This window comes from Simochromis diagramma, unplaced genomic scaffold, assembly GCF_900408965.1.
Source record: "Simochromis diagramma unplaced genomic scaffold, fSimDia1.1 OVJJ01000150.1, whole genome shotgun sequence".
In the NCBI taxonomy this organism is placed as follows: domain Eukaryota; kingdom Metazoa; phylum Chordata; class Actinopteri; order Cichliformes; family Cichlidae; genus Simochromis; species Simochromis diagramma.
In genome coordinates, this window is record NW_024387083.1 from 295,624 (window position 1) to 316,469 (window position 20,846).

The following is a 20,846-nucleotide window of genomic DNA, read 5'->3' on the forward strand; positions in this document are numbered from 1 at the left end:
GAAAGCTCGAGCGCTGCAGTACCCAGTGTGCTGTCTCAGTTGTTACTAAGCTAGCTGGTCTAGGACATTTAATTGTAAAACTGTGTCTTTAATGGTGGCTTTGTGAGCAAGAGGTACGTAATGAAAAACTGGAGAAAGCTGCACGCCTTCTATAAATCGCATGCACATATGCAGCAAATGGAATAAAAACACCAGTGTGCATGCACATGGTTTCACAAATGCGTTAACGGTGTCGATCTATCGCCGGATACAATAAAGAATATATGAATGACAACTTAAATGCTCATGTTATGAAACCCCCTCCCCCCCATCGTTCCTTTCACACTTCCCCTTGCCCTTTATCCCACAGCAGAAGTAACACAAAGGTAATCTTTAAAATCTTTACATAATGACAGTGAACCTGCCTTTCACAAGCACAGTTGTGTGGGGAAATGAGATGCCGATTGATTTAACAGTTAGCACAGTGGCACTGCACACGGATCCAGTGCAATCATGTCCGTCTCTACATTGTTATTACATGTTGGGGGTGAAACAAACGGTCTAAAGTATGACTAACCCAAAAGAGTAGCAGATGATTTCTTTGTCAAAGAAATCATGAAGAATATTTTCTATAGGCTTTTCTTGAAGGATGAGAGTTATAGGAGGCAATTCATATACTGAATAAGATGATGTGATGTATTTTGAATGGAATTGAATGTTTACATGTTTATATGTATGAATGTGTGCTTGATTTGAATCGATTGACTTGATGATCCAAAGACAATTTTTCCGCTAATGTGGACAATAAAGTAATTTTATTCTGTTGTATTGTATATGTGGAACTGTTGGGTGGTTTCTGTGTCATGCCCGCACTTGTTTTTTCTTCTTCTGTGCTGCAGTATACCAGCCTCTGGTTCCACACTAGCAGCATTTCCTCTCTCTGTAAGAAGCTGTAGTGCTGAACTGAGTTTCAGTTCTATGGTTCAGTGCTCTGTAGTCTGCTGTTCAGCAGCTGATATGAGTTCCCCACTCTCCTCCTCTCCTTTTGCTGTCTTTCCTCTCGATGCTCCGATTCAGCAGCAGCAGGACTCACTGCAGCTCCAGAGTCCCTCTCCCACACATACTTTTTTCGACTCTGCGCTGCTCTCCCTTTCTCCTTGCTTGTTCTTAGCTCTCATTTTAACCTCTCCTTTTATCTTCCTGTCCTCATTTGCCCTCCTCTCATCTAAGCGTTCTCGTACCTCTGCACACTTCAGCTCCCTCGCGCTCACTCCAGCTCATCCTCTTGACTCCTTTCTTCAGCTTTCTGCTCCTCGCTGCTTATGGATTATAGTGCAACTTTCCACTGTCATCTATATATCTCCGTGGCCTACTTCAGTATTTTTGGACACTACATAGTGCTCAGTGTAAGCCCTGACACTGTGGGAGAGACATGCATTATTAAAACATCACTCAGTCACTCTCTCTGGTGTTCCCTTCTTACCCCCCTTCTTTTGCTGACTGCATCTCCGTCTGTTGGCGAGCAGATATGTGTTTCTTCCCCCTATTCATCTGTTGCTGCCATCGCGCCCATTTCTGCCGAGCGAGAGCACACAGGCACACGTTTCACATTCTGCTCTTTCCCTGGCTTGCAGCGATTTGACATTTTAAAGCTTAGAGATATTTTTTCTTTTTCTTTTTTTTTTCTTCTGCAAATCTCATGTTTTACCTCAATGTGTTTCTTTCTCCTCAGAAGCACGAGTTGCTGTTGCGAGCCTCAGTCAACTGTCTGAGCTCCCTGCTGGGCTTCCTTCAGAGAAAGAGTCCCGCTACAGGTATCAAACAGAGAGATGGGGAAAGAGGGAGTGAGCGAGGATAATGTGCACACGTCCACAGAGAAAGAAATGAAAAACTGCAAATGTATATATTTGAAGGAGATTTGAGAAACAGCAGTGTTTTATGAGTATGACATGTACAGCTGTGGAAAGCAACTAAGTGAATTTACAGCAAGTCTTGAGTTGGTTTTTTTTACTTTGTAACTTAAACTTGAAATAGCACATGTGAAGGTTACGTGCCATTGTTTATTCGGACAATATCTGTGCAGCAACAACAGGTTTGTCTTGATGATGTAGGGTTCTTTTTACATTTTCAGACTTCATCTAGTTCCAGTGAATACACCATGAGAAAGAGAATAAAATAAAACTGAGTTGATCTAAGTAAGACGTGTGTGTGTGTGTGTGTGTGTGTGTGTGTAGTAGCCAAGCATGTGGTGTGTCAGCCATGGAGTCGATTCCTCCTCCACAGCCTGCTCAGCTCAGGACAGAGCTGCCTTCTGCACCCTGCCATTCTCAGATTCATCATACTTGTAAGATGCTTTACAAACACACACACAAATACAAATCCAAGTAATAAATATTTGATAGCAGAAGTATTCAAAGAAGCATTTAGATCACATCCAAGTGAATACAGTGCAGTCCATCCTGACACAATACAGCGAATCAAAATAAAAGAAAAGTCATTACCATGTCTGTAAGCTCACTTTATTTATTATTCATTCAGCTCGGGGTTGGAACTGTGGGATTACTTGGAACTACTGGTCAGCTGGAGCCCTGTGAGCCTCCCGCTGCATTAAAAATGTCTGACTTAATGCATTTTGTGAAAAATCTGGGACAGCGTGTGACTTTGTCCTTCCAACACAAATAAACAAAATGGAAGCAGATTTAATGGAGTTAGGCAGCACTGTGACGCGAGTTTAAACACTTTAAATATTTAGCTTGTTTTTCACTTGGTCTCAAATTCACTGTCCACAAACCTAAACATACAGTGGTTGTTAAGAAGGAAAAGAAACAGTGTTGCTCACATTTTTCCAGACATCATTGGATTACATGGAAAGGTAGAAGCAACCGAAAAAGTCCCAAACTACGAGCCAACCAATCAGTCATGTGTACTGAGGAGAACTTATTTTCAATGCAAAGTTAATGCAAATACTTATTTGGTGTGTTTGAATGATAATTAAAAAAAATATTCATGCCATTATTTATGAAAGACTCTTAATTTTAACAAAAGCGGAACAAAATAAAAATCAGTCAGGAGGGACAAAGACAGAGGAGCAGCCTGTGGCCACCACCACCTACTGGAGGTTGTCTTTTTGCTGCCTCTCCAGTGCACTTGTTGACACTGATGTCCCCGAGGTTTAATATGATAATCAAGTTAATGGTTTTAGAGCAGCGTTGTTTTTTTTTACTGCACAGTAATGTACATCTGTGCAGGATCGTGCATGCGTACGTGCACATGTGTTTCTGCATCTGTGCTTGTGTTCTCCGCAGCTGCTGCAGGACAGCGGGACACCAGTGCTGCGGGAGCCTGACCTGCTCCAGGTGATGGAGGGAGTGGAGAGGAGGGGGGTGAAGGAGCTCAGCAAGGAAGCAGAACAGGCCCTGAGGCTGCTGCTGACACAGGTAAACCTTTGCACACACACACGTATGCTCACACAGATAAAATAGGAGATAATCACACAACAACAGGCCTTCAGTTACCTGTGGATCTGTCCATTCCTCAAATGAATTAATTAGAAAAGGAATCATACAAAGTTCGGTTTTAGCTGGAATCAGTTTGTATTTATATGTTGTGAAAATCAAAACAAGCAGACTGTACTGAGGGGAAATGTGTTTGTGGAAGACCAGGTAGGTTTGTGCAGTTGAAACAGTTATTTCACGTATTTCAACATCTCAAAAAGTAATCGAGTATAAATCTGGATCATGACCAATGTTTGTGTTTGACTTAGATTAGAACATGTACAATACATAAAAGCAGCAAATGGCAAATAATAAACCGAGCCCGCCCCACACGAGCATGAATCACAATACATTCCACCTCAAGTCAAGGTGAAAATCAGTTTTTCATTAGAAATGCAAAAGCGACTAATCACGACTCCCAGCAGGAAAAAGATTGAAGAAAAGTAACAAACAAGCCTACTGAATTATTCAAATAATTATAATATTCATCACGCATTGTGATGTTGATTTTGCCTTTGCACGCTTTTCATCACTCAATCGTTCTGTGGTAAGCAAGCGTGTGTTGCTGAATTTTTCTCCCGATGTGTAGTTTATGTTGTTATGAAGTTTGCAACCCGGGTAACCACCTAAGCAAACATTTAGGCTGTCAGTGTGTAAATGTTTAAGTGCAGTTTGAGCTGACAAGCCAGGGTGCGATTTCAAATGATTACTGTCTCACTACTTCCTGAAAGCCAAACTCTAAAGAATTAACTTGCCATCTCTTTATCTCCAAGTATTAAATCTTATCACTGCGAAGCATTAAATTAAAATAAAATCAGTTTGCCTCTAAGTAGACATTTCTTTTTTCCCCTCCTGGTCGTTATTTTAAAGATGACTTTGCAGAGTCTCCTGCTGCAAAGACAAACGCTGAGCATCCTGCTCCACTCGTCTTTTCACAGCCAAACCCAACCATAAATGCTATAAAGCATAAATGCATCTTCAGTGGCTAATTAAAACTTAGGTTTATATTTTTCAGTAGCTGTTGTGTGTGTAAAACTGATTACTGAACTGTGAGCTAACAATATGATTGCAGTTCGTGTCAGTCTGGGCCTCTCCTCTCCATCCCAGAGCACAGCAGACCAATCAATCAATCAAACTTCCCAACATGGCAAAAGACTTATTGAAAAAATGACTGGTTGACTTGGATGATTGGTAGATCTGTCTGAAAAGTGAGAGGTTAAAAGTCATCTTTTCAAGTTGCTGAAAAGACCTTTAGATAAAAATGTCTTAATCAGCTTGAGAAGTAAAAGGACATTTCTTCAGTTCCCTTTTTCTATCACAGATAGGGTCAGGAGCATCTCAGTGGGTACTGGACCAGTGCATGGCCTCTGACACATAGAGAAACAACCATTTACACTCATATCAACACCTTCACAATCTCCTCAGACGACCAGCAGCTTTTAACGGAGATCCTTCTTGCTTTGAGTCGTGCTTTCTTTGGCCACAGGCTTGCAGGAAGAAGGTCGCCATGCAGCACAAACAGTGTGACAGAATCAAACCTTAGATATTCATAAATGAAATAGACGCTTAATCCAGTGTAGAATGTGATTGAAAACGTGGATGATTTCAAGTGTTTGTGACAGCCTGTTACATTTTAACCAAATATCAAAGCTGTTGGGCCGTGTAGCAAGAGTGTTTTAAAACACTGGGTTTCATGGCTGTACTCTGTTTATTCCAGGAAAGATGGACTAAATTTGGACCGGATCAGACAGACATGTGACATTAAAAAAGAGCGAGCTGGTGGAGTTATGTTAATTTGACAGGCACAGAAATATTTGTGGTTTATTTGCAGAGCTTTTCTACCCATCATATTGTTGTGTTGCAGATTGCAGCATAATTTTTTTTGCCAGCCAAACAGATGTTAGCGGGATAGTTGAAATTACTCAGTTTATTTTCCCCACAGATCACAGAGGTGAACTGAGTTTAAAAAAGAAGTTGATGGAAACAGCTGTGCTTTCTCTCTCCTCAACTGTGATCACTGGCACAAGCTCTTTGTATCGTTAGTATCATTTGCCAAATCACTCTTATTATGTCTGAACTGGTCTCAAGATGGTGTATTCTCTGCACGGGTGGGGGGGGGGGGGGATGCGGTCCGCGTGAGGTGAATATTCCTGTTACCCTAGTTAGCTTTGCTGCAAATGCATAAATCTCAGTTGGGTTCGCCTCAAGATTAGGGGCCACATCAGATTGCATAGCTCTAATATGGCATCGTGTGCAGGACCAGAAATGCTTTTGGTGTTCTGAAAGTGGCTCAGAGTCGGAGGAGTGACAGAATGATGGCATACACTGCAGCTCCCAGTGCACTGTGTTCCAGGCAATCGTGAAGTGTGTGAATACATGCGCCTGTGGCTTGTGTAGGTGTGTGTGAGTGTGTCTGTATATCTATATGTGTGTTTTTTTAAGTCAGTGACACAGGTTAGGGTAGGCAGGGTTCAATGTGACGCATTTCTCTTAACGGTCTCACAAACAGTGTGATTTTTGTCCCCTGGCATCTCTGCTGCTCTTCTCTCACTCACATTTTCACAGATGAGCTTCACAGTTTTCAGAGGTTTTGTTCATCTAGCTTTTGGACTAAAGTGAAGTTTCAGTTCACAAGGAAGTGTATATTTATAAATGATCTATTCTCAGATCACTGGTTTTGCTTCTTGTTTCCTCCCCATGAAAGCTGACATAACGAGCACCGGTGTGCCCGCATGCACATACAGTCAGCAGATATCACCTTTTCTGTTTGCAAGCTTGCGTTCCCTGGTTTGTTGTTTCCAGTCAACATTTTTCAGTCTACCTGGTTCCCAAGTAGTCCTAAATACAGATTTCTAATGAACAGGTCTTCAAAATAAAGGAGTGCACCGAAATCTTGAGCCACCTGATTTCTTTGTATTTCGCTTTCTCTAATGTTTCAAAGTGCTCTAGAGCAATAGTCTCCAGGCTTTCTGAAGGTCTTTCGAATTTTTCTTTGGACATTGGTTACTTTTTCACTCATTTTCAGTCCAGTCCTTGTACTTGACCATTTTCAGAGAACTGTTTTAATTGGGTTTTTTTATATCCTAACACTCTGATCTATGAATCATTCAAGCACCAAACTCAAGGGATGAACCAGTGTTGTGTCTGCACATAAAAGACAACTTTGCAAAGAACCTATTTAAATTGTATCTTTAGGCCATTTGTTAGTAGCAGCCTGTTGCAAAAACAGATAACTTGTTTAGTTGAATCTATGAAAAATGCCAAAGATAAGACAGTTTGACAGGAATAAAATAGTATTTTTTTCATGATGATTCCCGAAGAGGCATTAGCTGAAAACTTATCTCCACAATGTTTGCAGTAAGTCCTTGAAAAAGTTGTGAAAGTGGAGGACAAAAGAACAAGTTTCAGATTTAAAAACTATTTACAGCAGATGAGCAGTGTCTGAAAGTCGTGTTTTTAAGAAACAAGAGGAATAAAATCCAGCAAAGACCCTGGCACAGGACTGCAGAGATGCATCTGTACCTTCAGTTGATTCATCTGCAGTTCACTGAAGCCTTATCAGACATAGTCTCAGTGGAAGGGTGGCTGTCAGCCATTCTTAATGAAGAGAAACAGAAAGAAATTGGACTGAGCATCAATCCTATAAAGTGAGTGTCTACAACCGCCTGTTAAGTACAGTGGAGGCTCTGTCATGGTTTGGGGTAGTATTTTGGCCAGTGGTGTTGGAGATCTTGTCAAAATTAATGAAATTATGAACGCAGAAAAAACACCATTAAATTTTGATCCACCGTGCAATGCCATCTGACTGCCAACGGCTTAATTTTGCATCATAACAAAGATCCCAAACACACTGCTAATGCAATAAAAGCAAACCTGGATAGAAGAACACACAGTGGAACTCTATCAGTCATGGATTGGCCTCCCCAGAGTCTGGACCTCAGCATTATTAAGCAGAGAACAAAACAAAAAAGGCAGAAACATCCAAAGAAGAGCTTTGAATATCCTTCAAGAAGCCTATTAATGAAGACTACTTAAAGAAATGACAAGAAAGCTGCCTAAGAGAGATCAGGTTTTGTTAAAGAATGAAGGTCGTACCAAATATTGACTTTCAAGCTCATTAGACTCATACAGACTCTGTTTTTACCTTATATACTGTATTTACATAAATGTTTTCACGTGTTTCAACGAATCACTGCATCCATTTCCCATTTTTGTACCAAAATAAAAAAGAAATGAGGAGTTTCTCAAAACTTATGCACAGTATAAAGTTGTCCTATTTTCGGTTTGCATAGGTCTTAAATGTTTCAGTGCAAGTCTTTGAAGCACACAAATGCTTTAGTTCTTGCAAAGGTGCTGCATCATTCAGGTTGTGCTTCATAGTGCACCACACTCTTTGAGGTTGTTTTCCTTTTTGTAAAAACAGTTAATGGAAACAATCGCCTGATAGAATACATTAAGTAGTTGTTAGCACAAAATTACAAAAACCCTTGGGTTGGGTGGGAATCGGTTCATTTCCATCCCAAGTTGGGTTTCAAGTTTAATTTAAAGTGGTCATTAAGAAATCTGAACTTTACCTTGGTTGTGGACATGTTTGGAGAGTGTTAGGAGTGAGCAAGAATACATACAGGCATAGTATTTACTTGTTAGCTTTTTCCATTCCTCAGTGAATTTATTTGTTTCCTCCTTTCCTTTTTTAATGCTCCCAATTGTATTGATCCTATTAGCTCCACCTCTGCCTCACCTGTTGCTTTTATCAGTTTTCAGCCCTTGTTTTAAGCTGCCTTCCATCTCATCCTGAACACACCATTGGCAGCAGCTGCTGCCAAATAAAACTGATTTGACTTTGACTTTAAAAAACCCCACTCACATACGTGTCGGGGTTCCCTTACATACTTTGAAATGATCTTTAGAGAAGTCTTGGCTTCAGCAGAGCGCTGATCAGTTATAGCTCAGGCCAGGTTCCGGCTGTATCCGCATGAACAACGACGAATAGTAAATCTTGCATCGTGAGTCTGTTTCTGTGTTGGGGTTGCTCATAACTGCAGGGGAAACTCTGCAAACTTTGAATGTTTGGAAAGTTTTCTGTTGATTGTGAATATTTTTCTCCCAGATTTCTGTTCTTGTTGCTGTTTGTGGCAAACGTTCACTGTTCCCTGTTGCCTACAGTACACATCTGCATCTTCACTGAAGTCCTGTTTGCTGCTTTATGCACATTTTCTGCTTGTGCATATGCTTATGACAGCTGAAATACAGATTTTCAACCTTAATATGCTTTTCATTATCATCTGTCATACATATTTATATATTTTTACAATGCTGGAGGTGTAACATGGGCAAAGTTTCAAATAATGAGTTCCTGTTTATGTGCAAGTAATCCCTTTGAGGCAAAAATTCTAAAAACTTTCATCCAAAGCAATTTTAGTGGAATCCACTAATAATAATTTTAAAAAGGAAATAATTATAATGGAATGCCTGTAAAAGTTTTCGGGTTTTCTGTGGATTTTGTGGATTTCAACCGCATCCCTTGGGGTATCCTGTGGGGAGTGCTTTGGGAGCATGGGGTGTTTGGCCTGTTATTACAGGGCATTCGGTCCCTGTACACCTGCAGAGATAGCTTGGTTCATATTTCTGGCAATAAGTGGGACTCATTTCCATTTGGTCCTGGACTTCTCCATTCATAGTTTTTATGGACAGAATATCTAGCCATAACCAATGATTTTCCCTTGAAGGTTGGCTGAGCTGTCCCTTAAAAATAGGGTGAGGAGCTTGGTCATTCAAGTGGGACTCGGAGTAGAACTCCTGCTCTTCCGCATCAAAAGGAGCTAGTTGATGTGGGTTGGATATCTGACTAGGATGCCTCCTGAGCACCTCTGAGGCAAGATATTGCGAAACATGTCCTACCAGGAGGAGGCCTGGGACTCGCTGGAAAGAATCCTGGGTCTCAGCTGGCTTGGGAACGACTCAGTGTTAAATGATAGAAATTAAGGGATGGATTCATGGATTTCAAAATTCAAGATCTTAAGGTTCTTGTGTTAGGTCCCTCTAACCCTAGGATGCTTTTTGTTTTTCTTCTTTTGTTCATTCAGATCCAGAGCAGAGACCTTCTACCCAGAGAGGAACACAAGCAGAAAGTGAAGAACATGATAGAGGAACTCGGAGAGCCCGATGAGAGCTGCAGACACAGTCAGTCCCACGATGTCCTGTATCCTTCACGTGAAGTGAAACACATGCACACCGTTGAACTTTGCTAACACAAACAGCCTCTGAACATGCCTCTGTAAGCAGGAAGTGCTGCAGAAAGCAGTAACCCACACAGTAAAGCACATTAGGAAACTCGTACTTTAACATCAGCATCTTCATTGATTTTTCACTGGCAGTTTAATAGATGCCTGTGTTGAACAACACACGCTCTACTGTACATTCATAGTCAGCATGTCATCTGTCATGCTGGCTGACTCCCTCTCCTCTCGCTTATTCTTCTTGTGACCCACCCACACAGCCTCATACAGTATAACTATTATATGCGTGTTCGTTTTAATATTAGCTTTGTCTGTAAATATTACATTTTTCTGCTAATATTAATAATAAACAAATACACAACATATACGTGGAAATAGTAGTTCATTAAAAACACAGTGCATTCAGGCTCAGTAAAGCTGGTAGCAGTTTCAATTTGTTTCTTAATTTAAATGTTCTATCTTTCACCTTCACGCCCACTGCCCCCTCTCACTTTGCTCATTGCTCCTTGACGCTTATCTTCAGACATGTTGGAGACGTGCCCCTCTGCCTGTCTGACTTTGTGCTTTAGACAGGACATCGATTTTGAAAGTTCTTCACCTTGCTCATTTGTTGCATCCGTTTGTTTGACTGTTTCTGTTGTGCTCCTAAAACAATACAACCTGTAGTTTCACAGCGTTCTAGCAATCTGACTGACTGCATGCATTTGTTCATAGAAGCTAGTTCATATTTGCAGCAGTGTTAAAGAAAACAAACATCTTGAATTATAAGTGCATCAATAAATCACTTGTTTTTGTTACAGGCCAACGTTGGTGCTTTTTTGTCTGATGTGGTAGCACTGACAAGCTAATCAACCTTTCCTCTTAAGAAAATGATTTTTGTACTTTAACATATTTCCATCATATATGCAATGTTACAATAGTAGTTATTGTTGTTATAAAGCATGCCCAAAGTTTAAAATAATTAAGCATATATACATTAACCCCTTTGAACCAGGTGCTCACGGTTAAAAAAGTACTCAGGATATGCCTAATATGGTCATCTCAGGCACAGAGCTCTGACTGCGAACACAGAAGCCTGGTAGAGCTGGTCATCTAATAATGGAAAGGTTGATGGTTCTATCAGAGGGTGCTCTAGTCTCTAGTCTGCATTCCTAAGTGTCCTTGGGCAACATATTGAACTCCATGTCGCTCTCTGATGCGTTCATCGGATATGAATGTGTGAATGTTAGGTAGAAAGCACCGGGCGTAGACAAAAGTACATGTATGAAAGGGGGTGAATGGCTGAATGAAGCATGTTGTATCAAGCCCTTTGAGTGCTAGAGTAGAGTCGCAAAGCATTATATAAGAACAAGTCCATTTAGCATTTATTTAGACCGTCTGTTTGCCGGGGGCAGCCAATTAGAAGGCGTTAAAGGAGAAATGTTAAAACAGCTTATTACAGGCAGAGAGTGAATCTTTTTAGACCAGGACACTGCTAATAAAAAAAACACTGTCTAAGCTGCAGGTGAGCAGCTCTGCTCGGGGAATTAACGCTCTCGCTTTCCCACCTAGAGTTTCTTCTGCCAGTTCTAGGATTTAACCACATTAATGTGAATTTCTCTACCCCATCCACACCTTCTCAAAGCTGTCAGGTGATGGGAGTACGACTCCCTGTAGACCACTGGTGTGTGTGGCAGTGGTTGTGAGGTGGACAAGCTGCCAGAGAGCAGCTGTCGGCGAAGTGCTTGAGAGCCATGTGGGATATAATTGCAGGGTAAAACGTCTCCTGTGGTCTATTTTTGAACTGTATGGCCACTGATGGGCTCTCACGCTTTAGGCTACTGCAAGAAAATCAATCGTTCATTGTACCATCGGGTAGCTCCAGTGTGTTTCTTTACTTCTCACTGGCAGCTCATTAAGTGGCAATGGTGGGGTTCTTATATGATCGCACAGTCCCTTTTGACGTCCAGTTGACTTTTAAATTGCTGTCACAGCCAGCTTCCAGAAAGGCAACTTTTCATTAGCATAGCCAACCCTAGCTGCAAATAAACTACCTAACATGCTCGCTTACTCCGCCCTGCTGCCATCTTTATAAAATACTTCGGGAGTTTATAGCGTGGCTGGAGAGCATCATAATCCCGGGGGAAACTGAGCATAAACGGAACGCAGCCCCTTATCCCCACGCTCTGGCGGTGTCTCCCTCTAACTCCTCCGTGTGGAAACCGCACTCCTCCTCCTCCGTGTTTAGCGCCCGTTCGCTGTCATTCGTCCAAGACGAGCCAGCCGGTGCGATCGTGGCACTGGCAGAGTGGAGCAGCGAGAGCCGCATGTAAATGAACGCCTCCACCTCCGTTGTTGTCACCTGAGGATCCAGAGGAGGGAAAACTCACTGTCCCGTCTACCTCATCGGCGAGCCGAGCTCTTTTTCTGTCTTTGTTCACGCTCGGAGCGGAGATAAAGAAGGTTCAACTGCACTCTTTACTTTGGAGCAAACGCCGCTCGCTAATCGCTGCCTTGTGGCGCTGTCGTTTCTCGCTACAACACGGTGAGTGGACCTCGAGTTTGGTGGCTGTAGTGTCCAGCAGAGCTCTATCTGCCGGGGGATCTGCTGTGCTGGCCGCTGGCTGGCTGGCGGATCCGCCGGAGCGTACAGCTGCGATGACAGGAGGCATCGATTTGTCGACTTTAAATACTTAATTTACGAAAGTGAGCCCCTAGTTGGGAAGTTTTCTATAAATAGTTGTATATCATTGAGATGTTGGTGTATAATACCACTGTATGTAGCCGTGCATCCAAGATACAAAAAGCGTTTAATTCTCCGTTTAGAATCTAAATAGTTACTCAGTAGTTGGGTACAGACAGCCGTGCAGCTGTAGGAAGCCAGGTCAGGTAGGGGACATGCAATCAATTAAACAATCTGTAGCTGATGGTGCATGTGACAGTCTTTATCCACCATCACCATTACGCATGTCCGTCCCTCTGTATGAATGATGACAGAAGGAGAGCCTCTAGGATGGAAGCAGAGAGAGAGAGAGAGAGAGAGATATGATGTGTCAGTCCTTGAACCTCAAGCCTCCCACAGCAGGCTGGCAGCCTGAGGGGAACCAGGCTCCACTCCTGCTGCACATCCAGCTGTCTGAAAGGCATCTTGCTTTTTTTCCATCCTCTCTGGAGCGCTGTTCACCTCAAGGGTCAGCTGTGGCTCTTGAAATGAATGCTGCAGAGCAGGCTTGTTTGCGGGTCGGACTTCTTTCTCATCCTTGATTGAAGATTATCATCTTTCATCACACTGGTGAAAATTGGATACATGTTTTCAACAATACAGTCAGAGCGGTTCTTCTTCACGTGTGATTAGATAATGTAACCTACTTTACTGACAAAGCTGGAACCTGGATCTCCCACACAGGAAATCAAACTTCAGCCTCTTTGCCCTAAGAGGTTGTTGCTAGCAGCTCCAAGCCAAGAGATTTACGTGGGCTCACACGACTTCAGCAAGAAACCACTCTGCCTCTGCCTCCAGACCTCCCCGACACAATCTCGCCAGCTCGAGTGCCGGAGGGACAGACGGCTTCTGAACCGAGCCTCCCACCTTGGATGCTGAACATCTCCCCTGAAGTTTCTTCATTCCAGGACTCAGCAGGGGAGAATATGAAAGAAAGCTTTTTGCAGATCAGCTGGGTTGTCCTAACAGTGTTCTAGTGCATGCACTGCTTTGAGATCAATGATCAATTTTGTTTATATGTGCACCAAAAAAAAGAAAAGTATTGGTTAAAGACCGATGAGAACCCCTGCAGGGATCTGACGATCCCCTTTGAGCAGCACATGATGGCGATGGCCAGGTGAACTCCCTCCCTCAGCTGGTTTTACTCCTGTAGTAAGACAGGCTGGGGGTGCAGGGATGCAGGCAATGACTGTTGTGTAAGTTCTCTCTCACAGAGCAGCATCATTTTTAAGGGGAGCTTAGAGTTAACATTAATGTCAGCAGATGATGATTTTTGCATAGTTTTGTGCTTCACACTCCTTTCAGTTCCACTCAGGACCGAGCCGAGTGCCCTGGAATTAGTGACGTGCCCATCCTGTGTAATCAGGGTTGCCTGTTTACAGTTAATGGATGCACTTCTGCACTGCCCGTGCCACATTAGAAATGATTGATCCTGCCTTAATGCCCTTCCTACATCACTTCTTACGGCCTCAGCACTTTGCCCCTCTGTGCGGAAACATCAGCAGCTCCTGGTTATGCGTATTGACGGTGATGACCTTTTCCCTCATAAATATCTGTCAGAGCTACATGGCTGCCTGCTAGGAGGCACACAGGAACATCAAATAACCCGACAAGCTGCTGCTACTACCAGAAAGAGAACCCCCACCCGTCTCTGGCTGTTATCGAGAAATATTGAGGCTTTCGACCAGCACTTAAGGATATTTAGTGCAGCATTTCTCAGAAAGCTGGGAAGCTACCCAAAAGATGTTCTCAGAATGCACAAATTGGCCTTAATCGAACATTGTCTTCACTCAGCTGTCTGCAGGAACACCGGTTTCTGCTGACTCCGTATGAACAAAGTTGTTTTTGAGTTTTATTTTTAAAATAAATGACCCCAGAGACTGGCAGGGAAAGCCAAAATGAAATAGGGGGGAAAAAATCTGCTTTCATTTTTCCGGAAATAATACACCGACGCTGCCGTTAAACAGAAGAATGAGTCAGTATGAAATGCTCATTGTTTGTCTGCGTTATCAGCGTGCCGTAGATGTACAGGCAACGTTGAGAAGCAGATGGGGTTTCTTTCTTTCCCTGTTCTGATTGGAGCAAGTTCTCTTAAGGGTGCTCACTTTAGTCTAAATTAATATTCACGCCCTGAAACATTTGCTCCCTTTCCCGTTCCTTGAGATTTGAGAACAGGCACCCCGGGTTTGTAAAGATTAATCCAGTCAGCGCAGAAATCGAGTATCCCGTGCTCATTATCTGTCATTCCACAGCCGCCTCCTCTATCTTGCACTAGTTCTCCCATCTGTGTGTCTTTGGGTTTCACCGCTGTGCCGTAGCAAAAGGTAGATGAAATATTCACCAGGAAAGCTGTTGTTTCCCTCAGGGTCTCCAACTCCTCTACCCCACCCCCTTCTTCCAAACGCTCCAACGCCCCTCCCTCCTCTCCTCCTCTTCCCCCTGCTGCTTCTCCTAATATTACTCTCCCTCCATCCTATCTGTACTCCACTGCATCCCTCTGATAGTATCATTGATGGAGCCCCTGCTAAATTATGCATGGATTAGATGAATTATATCTTGTAGCTTTTCATCTACATGTCCTCTCCCTGCCTCCAGTTACTTCTGTTTTCTGCTAATGTTTTCTTTAAAAAAAAAAAAAAAAAAAACTTTATTTTTTGGCTCGCATCGAATCCTCCTTTGATGAGGTCCTATATTTAGTTGTTGTATTTATCTTCTCACTTTCATGCCTCCCTTTGAAACGTACCAAAAAAAGAAAAAAGCCTTGGAGGACGGGGAAAGTTGCGACAGGATCAGAATGATATAGAAGACCGCCACTTTTGAATAGAGAGGGCAGAGGACGGGCAAGAGCAGACCGGGCACCTGCTACAGAGGCTGTAAAAGTTCCTCTGGGGATTATGCAAGTGCCAGACATCAGATGTGTCTTAAAAGGAACATACGGAGGCCCTCTTCAAATGCCGGCTACCCTCTGGTGTTCTATATTGACCACTTATCCCCAACATGTCTCCGTATTTCACATATTCCACAAGTATCACACGAGAGAGCACAAGCCCATCTAGTAGCTCTGGAAGGAGAAAAATGAATGAATGGAGAAGAAAGCTGTGTTTGCTGGCTCCATGTGAAAGCGTAGCGAGTCAGGCAAGCTGAAAGGATCTAATCAGGCGACTGTGTGACAATATTCTGCTGTGGAACAATGTCTGATGGCTCATCATCCCTGTTTTCAGAAGAGTGCCTCTCTGCCACCCCCTGCTGACCATGCGGAGTGTGGGTGCAGTGGTCCTGGCGCTCGCCGCTGCCGCACTCAGCTCGGCAGACTCCGACACGCACCGACCGAGACACGACTCCAACCTGGAGATCTGTATCCTTCTGCTGACGGCGTGCAGAGCTGCCGCCAAATGGTGTGTGTGTGTGTGTGTGTGTGTGTGTGTGTGTGTGTGTGTGTGTGTGTGTGCGCAAGTCACTAAGTGTTGAACTTAAGCATCTTCACGGGTGTGTCTCTCTTGATGTGAGTTACGTCCATGTAGAGAGCGTTTGTCCTCCTGACCTCCTCCTGTCAGACAAGCGGCTGTTTGAGACCAAGAGGAAAGATCAGCTGAATGCACTCAAGAATCTAGTAGAGCTGAACGACATCAACCAGCAGTACAAGATCATAGACATCATGCTCAAAGGGCTCTTCAAGGTACAGTGTGTACGTGTATGTGTGTAAGACATCATATAGTGCGCGGGAAGCAGCAAGTCAAGCACAGAGAAGGCCACTAGCATCAGAGAGCAGGCGCTCTGAAGCTCGACCTGCCTGGTGTTTCCAGCAAATTGAAGGATAAGAATGTTTGCAGCCCGATAGAGAATCAAAAGCTCTAAAATCCACCGCATTCAGCAGCGCGTGAGCTCGCTTTTCATTTGAATCTGAATTCATGCTGCTTACAGGTGCCATTCACTTGCACCAGACTGGGAGCTGTGATTTTACTGTAGGCCTCCATTTCCCAGCGGGCAGCTATGCGTGTATCTGCATCGCTCTCAAGGAGAACGAGCAGAGTCGACCTTCGGGGGCTGCAAAACATTGTCAGCACTTCTATACGTCTGCGTGTGTGTGAGCCAGCGTATCTATCTGTGCAGTGTCCACAGAGATCACGCGTTGACTGTAACGTCTGTGGGAGGTGGTGTGTAAAATGTCATAAGAATAAAAATCGTAGCACGTAGATGGGAGTACATAACCCTGGAGATTGAGCTCTCTTTCTCTCTTAAGGTGTTGGAGGACTCCCGGCAGGTCTTGGTTGCGGCCAACATGCAGCCCGATGACCCCTTCCCCATGGACGATAAGATCAAAGAAGGTCTGATTCGCTTTTAAATCTCAGCTGTTGCCTTCTCTCGAGTGTTTTTCACACACTGATTCTGTCTCCAACACCTCTGCCTGGGTTGTCTTACGCTCTGTTACCCATCTCAAAAAAACCCCACTTCTGCCTGGTGTTCATCATCCCATCTTTATCCCCTTCAGTGCGGTCTGAGTGTGCTCCCCCAGTAAAACCTTGAGCTGTTTTCCTCCCTTTGTTCTGTTAAGCATCATTTTCACAGTGTGCTATATACATGTGCATATTCATATTCTGTTTCTGTCCTGCAGCTTATTCCCACGTAGTGGAGAATACGGCATTCTTTGGCGACGTGGCGTTGCGTTTCCCCCGTATCGTCCACCACTACTACGACCGGAACACCGACTGGAGCGGCCTGCTGCGCTGGGGGCTGAACTTCTGTAACCAGACGGGGGTTTTCACAGGAGGAGCCCACCAGCACGTCCTCACACTTGTAAGACCTGCCGCAGCCTTTTTATTAAGGGTGTCAAAAAAAATTTTTCTGGTTTCACTTTTTCTCATTTCGATCGTGTGGATTTAGAAGAGATTTGTCGACGTCTCGCTGAAGACTGAGAGTTGTTGCAAAAGCAGAAAGAAAATGATTCAGATCAAAATCTAACTACCTAATTCTTCCTTTGCCAGTGCTCCACTAAGTTTCATGAGATTCAGCGTGATTGATCTTGCAGTGATTGCATACCGCCGCTTCAGCTCACGCCTTGGATTAGAAAAGAAAACATCTCTCTGCAGGAGGATATAATGGAAATATTCAAAACACAGCGAGAAAACAGTGCGTTACAAACCAAAGCACAGTGATGTAAATGTGTCTGGCACAGAGCAAAAGAATAGTTGAGGTTTACAGTGATTCTTCGGCTCCTAATATCCAGCCTTATCCCTGGCAGCGTGTTTAAGGCTCAGCGAATTCTGAAATCTATAGATTCTTGCAAAAGCAACAATAATGGTGCGATGGTAGTAGATTAATATCTCCAGAAGTGAAAAAGCTGCACTGGCTAAAAGAAGGAGTTCAATATCTCAGGGTCTTGCTCACGAGTGGGAGCAAAAGGCGAGCTTGACGGACAGATCGGTTTGGCATCACCAGTGATGTAGACTCTGAGTCTGCTTCACTGTGGTGAAATGAGAGATGAGCGTAAAAGCGAAGCTGTCGATTTATCGGAGCACCTACGTTCCTGCGCTCACCTGTGCCCCCAAGCTCCGTGTGGCGACTGAAAGAATGAGACTGCAGATAGAAGGGGTGGAAATGAACTTTCTCTCAAAAGGTGTCAGGGCTCTCCCTTACAGACTGGATAAGGAGAGCGGTCATTCAGGAGGGGCTCAGAATAGAGGTACTACTCCTCCACATTAAAAAGGAGCCAGTTGCTTGGAAACGCCTCGGTGTCACCCCAGAAGAGCTGGAGGAAGTGGCCTGTGAGAGGGAGGTGGGCCTGGGTAAATGGCAAGGGATGAATGGGTGGAAAAAACCTTTTATTTTGGAAAACAATACTCAAATATCGAGGGTTTTTTTTTTTTTTTTTTTTCCCCCAGATTTGTTTTGTTCTATAAATGCAGTTCTTATCGCCCACTCGCTATTGAAATTTAAATGAATTTAGATAATGCTTCCCAATAACTGCCCAAACGACCCACCTGCACTTCAAAGTGGCTGCTCAGTGGCTTCTAGATCAGTTTTAGCCACACGTTAAACAGAAGGCACATTCTCATAAACCACAAGATGTTATCTTTTCAGCAGAAGTGCCATCTGTGCATCATTAGCTATACCAAACAGGAAAAAATGACTTTAAAAAAAAGGGTGACAGTTCTCTGGAAACCTGGTGGGTTTGAAGAGTGATGCAATCTCATGTCATGTAAGTGTGGAGTTATCAGTCATCAGTGTCAGCCAGCGTGTCAGATATTTCTGTAGAAATTGAATTTTGGCCTTTTAAACTTTAAAGACCAAAGGTGTCTAACCGGTGTTACCTTGTTTAATGTGCGGGTTAATGAACTAAACTCCTGCAGGATTAATCTGTGACCTTAGCAATGTGCCAAGAGGATTATGAAGTGGATTAATTCTGAGGCTCGAAGCAGCAGCAGCAGCAGTTTTGCGTCCTAAAAGTGTGCGTTCGACCCTCGCTTAACCCAACGCTTGGTTTCCGACTCCCTCGTCTCTATTTCATCCACCTCCATGAGCGGTAAATAATGAAGAATGAGCTCTAATACTCACAAGGAATGTGGTTTAAATTGCATCAGAGCGCTTCTTAGCTGTAGCATAAGTGATGTGACGTTTCTTAGCTCTTTTTGAAGCAAGCATTATGTATCATCTCCCCCTCTTTTCTTTCCTCTGCCATCTTTCCTATTCTGCTCACCTCGCAGATGTCACAGGAGCTGGGAATAACAGAGAAATCCCCAGACTTTATAAACCCGTACCGCACAGAGAGAGATGATGTGAGTACGCTGCGTACATGCTGTTCTACACTTTGCCATCATCCATTATTATTCTAGCCTGATACCTGGTAACAGCTTTCTTAATACCCCGGAGACTCTCTGGGTACACCTTTGCAACCAGCAGGAGTAGAAACACATGCAGATCTTTGCTTTGTTTTTCGTAGAAATTCTCTAAGAAAACACAGCCTCTCTCACATCGCGACTTTGATCTCCCCGCGCCCTTTCTTATCTGCCGCAGGTGCTTCACACAGCCGAGGCTTTCCAGAAGATCCTGAGGGAGGAGGAGAAGAGGAGGAGGAAGGAGGAGAAGAGGAAAGAGATCAGGAAAGGCCCTCGCATATCCCGCTCTCGCAACGAGCTATAGCGCTACACCTCATCGAGCGCGAAGAGCAGAGGGAGGAAGAGGAGGAGGAGGAGATGAGAAGGCGTGTACACTCGCAGTCCACAAGGGGTGGCTTGACTTGTAGACTCTGGTGACAGTGAAGAAAAACAAAAAGCTGCCGTCACTTGTACAAAAGCCAGGTGCTCGAGAAAGAGAGAGAGAGAGAGAAAACCTCAATGTGACACAAAAATGTAAAGTGGAGGAGGGGGTTCGTCCAGATCTGAGAAAAGCCTGAGCTGCTGTAAGTCAGCAGTTCTTTAGAATTTGGGGGGGAAGGAAAAAATAACAAGAGAAATAACTCTCTGGAGATGAAGTTAAGGCAAACTCATTTTTGATAACTTGAAGCTTATGTAACTGAACTTTGGGATATTAATTCATTTTAGTCTAATCGTTTTTCTTCAAAACTTTGCGACGCCCCCGCTGTACTGTGTCTGGTCTCGGTTTAATGTATCTAAAATCCCATACACTTCAAGTAGGTGCGATTGCCAAATTTGACCTTTTGAAAATGTGGCGTGTTTATGGTTGGGTTGGGCTCGACCGCTGATTGAATATTATCTTTCATTATTTCTAAGAGCTGTTGAATTTCTCAAAGGATGTTTGTGAATAGGCAGATTTACATTCCCACTGCTGCTCAGAATTAATAAGGACACATCATTATGTTGCGTTTGCCTGAAGGATGGCGTAATGATAAAGATTACCATGGGTTCATTTTTATGTCTGCTATTTTATTTCCATCTGAGGGACTCATTTGAGATTTTTTTTTTTTTTTTTTTTTAATTGACCATATAGTTTTTTCTGCCTTAATGAGCCTTCACATTATTTTTATCCTGTCAACCTGAAATACAACATGTGACCATTCATCTAGCAGTCCCTCGTCTTTAACCTTTTTTCCCATATTTTTCCCCTTTTTAAATTGACACGTTTTGTGGATTCAGAGCTACACAATTGAGACTGATGTAATTTTCATATAGTAATAATGACTGTTATGAAAACTATATGTATATTCAGAGAAAAATATCATTGCTGCAGAATGAACAAGCCATTTTGTTAACACGTGTAATGAAATAAAGTGACTCTGATACATAAGGAAGAAAATTATATATATAATATATTTGTACTTCATGTGGCTTCATACTGTAGGGATGTCAATCTCATTTTACATTGTGGGCCACGCACAGCCCTCTTTGACCTTAAACGGCTGGACCAGTGAAAGTACAAAATAAATAATAAAAATAAAATTACAGAAAAAGCTCTGGTAGTTCATTATACAGACTGTCC

At 43.2% G+C, this 20,846-nt stretch overlaps 2 protein-coding genes across 8 annotated transcripts in view; both read left to right on the plus strand.

Annotated features, from left to right (window-relative positions):
• LOC120742501 (meiosis inhibitor protein 1-like) overlaps window positions 1–13,005 on the plus strand; it is a 61,747-nt gene extending 48,742 nt beyond the window's left edge. For all 5 annotated transcript variants that reach the window (XM_040045834.1, XM_040045835.1, XM_040045837.1 and 2 more), the window contains 5 exons: window positions 1,712–1,793; window positions 2,217–2,323; window positions 3,285–3,416; window positions 9,560–9,675; window positions 10,236–13,005. In XM_040045834.1, the coding sequence (XP_039901768.1) occupies window positions 1,712–1,793; window positions 2,217–2,323; window positions 3,285–3,416; window positions 9,560–9,675; window positions 10,236–10,281 (483 nt within the window). In that variant the 3' untranslated portion in view covers window positions 10,282–13,005. The remainder of the gene's footprint in view (window positions 1–1,711; window positions 1,794–2,216; window positions 2,324–3,284; window positions 3,417–9,559; window positions 9,676–10,235) is intronic.
• On the plus strand, window positions 11,902–20,700 carry LOC120742514 (coiled-coil domain-containing protein 134-like). Of its 3 annotated transcripts, none has more exons than XM_040045859.1 (7): window positions 11,902–12,236; window positions 15,635–15,768; window positions 15,968–16,089; window positions 16,654–16,738; window positions 17,026–17,207; window positions 19,115–19,186; window positions 19,425–20,700. In XM_040045859.1, exons 2-7 carry the CDS (start codon window positions 15,666–15,668, stop codon window positions 19,548–19,550), a joined length of 690 nt encoding a protein of 229 aa, XP_039901793.1. In that variant the 5' UTR covers window positions 11,902–12,236; window positions 15,635–15,665; the 3' UTR covers window positions 19,551–20,700. The 3 variants fall into 3 exon arrangements, with proteins under 3 accessions (XP_039901793.1, XP_039901794.1, XP_039901792.1); XM_040045860.1 differs by having other exon boundaries at window positions 15,638–15,768; XM_040045858.1 differs by lacking the exon at window positions 11,902–12,236 and adding an exon at window positions 13,115–13,609.
• Window positions 20,701–20,846: the final 146 nt, after the last annotated feature.

Bases quoted from the DNA above. Each gene is read 5' to 3' on its own strand.
- LOC120742514 (XM_040045858.1), top strand. From the start codon at position 13,590: ATGCAGGCAATGACTGTTGT. The intron at 15,769-15,967 runs GTATCCTTCTGC...TCCTCCTGTCAG, and splicing joins CGACTCCAACCTGGAGATCT to ACAAGCGGCTGTTTGAGACC. The intron at 17,208-19,114 runs GTAAGACCTGCC...CTCACCTCGCAG, and splicing joins ACCAGCACGTCCTCACACTT to ATGTCACAGGAGCTGGGAAT.